Genomic DNA, 6,344 nt, shown 5'->3' on the forward strand with positions numbered 1-6,344 from the left:
GTAACTGGACTCTTATGACATACATTTTTAAGTGTACACATTTAAATCAGTGCAGCAATATATCAGTGTGCTTTGTCCCGCATGTCATGAGCAGTATTTACACATTTACCCTGTGTTCTCACACTGGCAACTATTGCAACTACTTCTGACTGATTAACTGTATAAATCTATGCAAACATCCAAGTTAAGTGTAAATGCCTTTTGCTCTGCCGTTCGCATGACTGACAACTGGAGCACTAACAGACAGCATTTCTGTGTATGCAGAGCGAGGCGCGCAAGGCGATATGTGCAGGCATGAGGCGATCGTATGGCGAACAATATATATGTTAATATAAAGAGTAAACACATTTAATATAATGTACATTATTGTATTTATTTGTTATATTTTAGTATCTTTAAACTCTAATACAAACTGGGTAGCCTTTCTGGGTGCATAGCGCCCTCATTCGACCAAATTATCATAACCTACAGGTTATAATAGAATATTTAAATCATTCACAGAATTATAATTTTAAAAATGCATGTTTTGCATCTCTATATGTTACGTTATTTTAATCAAGTAATGATTTGCCAATACATTCAGCATGAAATAAAACATTGTAGGAGTGAAGGAAGCAGTAAACTCCCAGCTCGTATGTCTTCCCTGTGGTGAATTATGGGCAATTAACCGTCATCGAGTGCACATCAAGTGTACACTCGAAATTAGAGTGCAATGTGGGTAAGAATGAGTGAACAAAAGTAAGGAATGAGTGGCTCACACAGACACTCCTACAAAATGGTGAAAACCCAAAATAGTGCACTATATAATGTATAGGGGCAGTGTCAGACACAGCGAGTGTTCAGCCACCGGGGTAGGTGCCCTACGTAGGCTGCGTACTCTGCGTTTAGTCAATATCTTTAGAAGCGATATGATAGCTGTGGATGAGAATCAGATCACTTTCACATTCTTCTTCTTGTGTTTTGGTGATTCACATTCTTCTCTGCATATTGCCCCCTGCTGGGCAGGGAAAAGAATGTCTAGCAAAAAATTACAAATATTGATCTGTTTCTCACTCACACCTATCAAATCACTTCTGAAGATATAGATTTAACTACTGGAGTCTTATGGATTACTTTAATGCTGACTTCATGTGCTTTTTGGAGCATAAAAATTTTGGCACCCATTGATTGCATTGTATGAACCTACAGAGCTGAAATATTCTTCTAAAAATCTTCATTTGTGTTCTGCAGAAGAAAGGAAGTCATACATATCTGGGATGGCATGAGGGTGAGTAAATGAGGAGAGAATTTTCAATTTTGAGTGAACTATCCCTTTAAAGTGATAGCTCAGCCATAATTTTTCCCCAACCCTCATTTTGTTCTAAACCAGTGTGACCTTCTGTATTCTTTGGAACACAAAAGAAGTTAGATAGAATGTTATAGACTGACTCTATAACTTTTATTCTACTTGAGTAATTATTTTTTTAAGTAATTGTACTTTTACTTGAGTAAAACTTTTGGCTACTCTACACACCTCTGTAGGTCAGGCATCATGTCTTTGTGCGGTCAGCTAATATAAGCAAGCGTTACAATTGTGAAAGGGTGTGTTTTATAAGTGGCAAACTTGAATGCAATTTTGTGTGTATTTTAAGCAATCTCACCACAGACAGTTTGCCATCCTCTTTGAGAACATAGTTAGCCTCACCCCACCCTTGCACTTACCCTGTTCTGTTTTAGAGTGCCCCGATCTGACTACCTGACAATGATTGCCTTTAATCAACAGTTCATCCATCAATGTAAGTCAGCTCTGGCCTGGAGCTCTCCCCAGGGAATTCTTCAGGCCTGCAGTAGTTGGGAAGGCTCCTTAATAAACCTAGCAGGGTTATGTCTCAAACTGAACACAGCACTTCATTGTTCTGCTACCTTTACATTCCATTCTCCACCTTTCCACTACAATATCCTCCCACTCCAGAGTCTAATACTTTATCTCTCTTCCAATTCTAAAGCATGCACACACCTGTTCCCACAATCTTCAGTCTATAAATCAAAGAATGTATGCAAACGAAAATGTGTATGTGCTCAGCAATTAAATTAATCTGTAACCGCTGAAATTAAGAAATTGTAATGCAGACGCCCCGTTTTAAAGGAATTATTGCTCATGTTCAGTGTGTAAATTTGGCTGCATTTTACCTGTCATTGCATACTGTAGAAATGTGGGGACTATGTAAAAGTTTTGAGGTTAGAGGACGTTTAAAATGGAATGATTCTAACAAGTTTCTGCATGCCAATATTCTCATACACATTTCTGCCATCACAAAACACTTTAGGACTGTCACATGGCTGATGCCTCTCTGGTGTTGCAAGAAAAAGAAAAGACAGGAGGGGAAAAACAGGTGGCCAATAGAATGACATTGTCACACCCTCAAAAAGCGTGTTTTAAACCTGTCTTTGAAATGTTCTACCTAAAGCTAATAGTCTGCAACAGTCATTGACTTTTGTTGTATTTTAAAGAATGCTGGGGGTCATGGGAGTCAAGTCCACTGCCAGGAAGAGCAAACACGTTTCAAAGCACATGAGTAACAGCATGCACAAAATAGGTGATGAGAGCAACATTATAACATGTGAAAATGTGTCTACTTTGTTGTATGAAACATGCAGGGCCATTTCTGAGCAAACAGGGTCACTAAGCGAAATCCTACTTGGAGGCCCCCGGCAATCCAACCACAATATTATACATATTATACTGTATATATAAAAGCAGTTTAACACAAAACAAAAAAATAAAAGGCATTTTCTTGTGGCATCATCTTAGCCCTACATATGAAACAAAAAATTGACCAAAAAACTATTTCAACTAATTTCCCCACAGTATAAAGAAAAAACATTACTTCTAAAAGAATGCATATCATGATATAGTACAAATGAGATGCTAATTATAATCTCAATCTGTGTAGAAGTCTAGTCAATATTCAAAATCTTGACCAAAGCCAGGCCTAACATGAAATTATATTTCAGAATGGAATAAGAAATCTGAGTTTCCAAGAGACGAAAGAAACTATGGAAGCCAGACAAAGGAACACATATCTTACCTTGGCATGCATCTTTCATGGCTTCAAACCCAGGTCGGCATTGGCACTGGCTCACTGGTACCACCCACTCCCCATCCATGGTGCAATAAATGCGAGGTTGGTCCTCGCTCAAGGCATTCTCCACGCACCTTCCAGCCACCTCCCGCAGTGCCTGGTTCTCTCCCCCTGCCACTGTCTCAGGGAATGTTGCCATGCTCTTCACAGTTGCTGGACATGTTTTATAGTAAACCCTGACAGAGTAGATGGCTACACAGGCCCCAATGTCCTGGAAGGCCAGGTAAAAGCCCTTACGAGAAAGATTATCCACTACTTTAGTCTCAACGTTCATCTTCATTGCCCCAAGGCTGGATATTTCATCCGGAGCAATCGTGGCCACCTTGCGGAACTGGCCTTTGCGGAAAGCAGTGCCGATGTCAGCATCAGCCTCGGAGGCGTACAAGTTAAAGGTCTCCTTGCAGATAAGCGAGTCTGCTTTGAAAGAGTTGCAGTCACGAACGACAAATCGCAGCTCCACAAAGACCCGAGAGGTGGTGGGGTGGCGCTGGATGAATGTTGTACGAAGCCAGTTGTCTTGCTCTCGTTCCTCCACGTTACATATATAATAGTTATACAGCAGAGAGCCGTTCACAGCTCGCTGGCCTATCTCCCACTGCAACAGGAATTAAAAATGTGATGTTAGCAGTAAAGTCAAAACCAAGGTTGTGGAAAATACATTTTGAAGATGTCAGTGAATGGTGTGGACAAAAATAACACAAAATGTCCTAACCATGGAATTTTAAATAGTAGTGAGGATGATGAACCAATACAGCAGTCTTTCTACTGTATCTAACTGATGTAACATGCTGTAACACATATCATTTCAAATGCAGTGTGTACAGCACATTACGTTTTTACTGTAATTCATGTTGCCACTGTGCTATTAATTACAGGAGTTTTTCATAGTGTGTGGCATGCCTATAAAACTGCAGCAAATGCTTCCATATAAAAGAAACTTGTGGTTTAAAGCATTGAATAAGTTTGAAAGTAGTTGAAGTATTTAAATAAACAGCCACTCATTAAAAGTGCAATTAACTTTCTATATAAATTAGAACATGCTGGCACCATATTCACATTCTTGAATTCTCAGCTTTTTCCATTACACCCTTAAGGAAAACAACTACTATACAGATTTCTTTGTTGATAACACACTTTTTCCAACCGCTTTTAAGTAGATAAAAACAGACTGGTTATTGATTAGACAAACATGTAACAAGTCAGTACTTGCAATCTCTGACCATTATCATATGAAGAAGGACTGAAAGAATGGTTTTAAAACCAATTAAGCTTTCACATTCACAAAAGCACCATATGTGCCAACCTTAAAATGTTAATTACACTCCTAGTTTTACAATCCCTAGCACAAGGCTTTAAACTCATGTGAGGCTACAAGTGTTCAGCAGGCAACAAAGTATCTGCAGTTTTCTGAACTTTCTCAGGAGTGTTTTCCCAAAGTATGTAATAAAGACCTCTATTCAGTAATGCACAACTTAAACTAATATATAAGAAAAAATAACTTTTAGACCCGTTGTAATGAGCTTGGCACATAGTAATGCAGCAAAAATAAGAATTATGGTAGTAGTAATATACTCACCCCACGCTCAACAGGCGATGTCAACCAGCCCAACTCTGCTCCCGATGCCACCATATCCAACAGCACCTCTGCAATAATTTCGCAAATATATTAGCTAGGCCTATATATAATAAAATATTTCTGGCATGATAGATTTATCACTTAAAGGGTCACAATAAATAAAATATTCGAGCTTATATTTTTGTTTGTTTTTTCAATGGCAAAAACTTAAAATAAATAAATACATTAACGATAGTAGCCTAAATATACGGTGTAACCAAATGGTCAGGATAATTTTTTTTATATATTTTTTACACTAACGTTTCAAAGAATTTCATTTTTTTATATCAAACTTTAAAAAGTTTTCAAATTCGCACCGAATTGTACGCACAGATTTGCACTGGATTACCGAAACCAGCCTTATAAGAAGTCCCATGTTTGTTCGCGCACAGAATTTGATTTAACCATATGCCAGTCATAGTCAAATGATTTTCAAAAAGGCAAGTAATTGCCACAGAAGCATGGCATAGAACAGAGAGCTTTTAAATAGTTTAATCCATGTGAGTGAACCTGACTGATACGTTTTAGATAACGTCTCAAAGAGTTGCGTACCTTCCTTTTTTTGAAGAGAAATAAACACTAAATTCATAAATACATTCACAAATAAAATCCGCTTAATCCGTCGGTAATCCATGTTCTCTGTGGAGTTAACAGTGATCTAGGGCGATCCACGCTGAAACCAGTGGCTGTTCCAGTTGCGCTGTCGGAGGACTCATTGAGAAATGCCGAGCGTCATGAACTCCGCCCGCTGGAATGTGATCGGTTAAATGAAGAGTGCTCAGCAGCATATTTTCACTTGTATCAATTCAGTTTTGTGACCCCGCCCCTCACTTCTCAATTTACCTGTACATTTTACAGTGGACCGTCCTTATTCCTTAAAGGAATAGTTCACCCCAATATAAAATTTCTCTCATTATTTACTCACCCTCAGGCCTTCCTAAATGTGTATGACATTCTTCTGAAGAACCCAAATTAAGATTTTTAGAAGAATATCTTAGCTCTGTACATCCACACAATGCAAGTGAATGGTGAACAGATCTTTGAAGGTCCACAAAGCACATAAAGGCAGCATAACAGTAATCCATATGACTCCTGTGGTTTAATCCATGTTTTCAGAAGTGATATGATAAGTGTGGGTGAGAAACAGATTAACATTTAAGTCCTTTTTGCTCTAAATCTCCACTTTCACTTCTATATTCTTCTTCTTCTTTTTTTTTTTTTTTTTTTGGCAATTAATATTCTTTGTGCGTATCACCGCCTACTGGTCAGGGCTGGTCAAATTTATAGTATACAAAAAAAGGACCTAAAATATTGAACAATGTACCTTTTGCCACATTCACTTGAATTGGACATACAGAGCTGATATTTTCTTCTGAAAATCTACATTTGTGTTAAGCAGAAGAAAGCAAGTCATACACATCTGGGATAGCATGAGCGGGAGTAAATGATGAGAGAATTTTCATTTTTGATTAAGTGAATTTTCCTTCAGTTGCATTGAAACTGAGACTTTCAGATGTACTGTGAATTTAAATGTTGTCAGTTTATGGTAGGCCAAATGACTGAATAAAACGATTGTCATGATTATCTATAATTATTGTACTAATGAG

The 6,344-nt window shown here is 38.0% G+C and overlaps 1 protein-coding gene across 1 annotated transcript in view; it reads right to left on the reverse strand.

Moving 5' to 3' along the window:
• The window catches only part of LOC127629101 (ephrin type-A receptor 2-like), a 37,314-nt gene extending 31,828 nt beyond the window's left edge, over nt 1–5,486 (reverse strand). Inside the window, exons 1-3 of the mRNA XM_052106163.1 lie at nt 5,290–5,486; nt 4,699–4,766; nt 3,069–3,717 (exon numbers count right to left, since the gene is read on the reverse strand). Coding sequence (XP_051962123.1) covers nt 3,069–3,717; nt 4,699–4,766; nt 5,290–5,371 — 799 coding nt within the window. The 5' untranslated portion in view covers nt 5,372–5,486. The remainder of the gene's footprint in view (nt 1–3,068; nt 3,718–4,698; nt 4,767–5,289) is intronic.
• Nucleotides 5,487–6,344: the final 858 nt, after the last annotated feature.

This window comes from Xyrauchen texanus, chromosome 35, assembly GCF_025860055.1.
Source record: "Xyrauchen texanus isolate HMW12.3.18 chromosome 35, RBS_HiC_50CHRs, whole genome shotgun sequence".
Lineage (NCBI taxonomy): Eukaryota > Metazoa > Chordata > Actinopteri > Cypriniformes > Catostomidae > Xyrauchen > Xyrauchen texanus.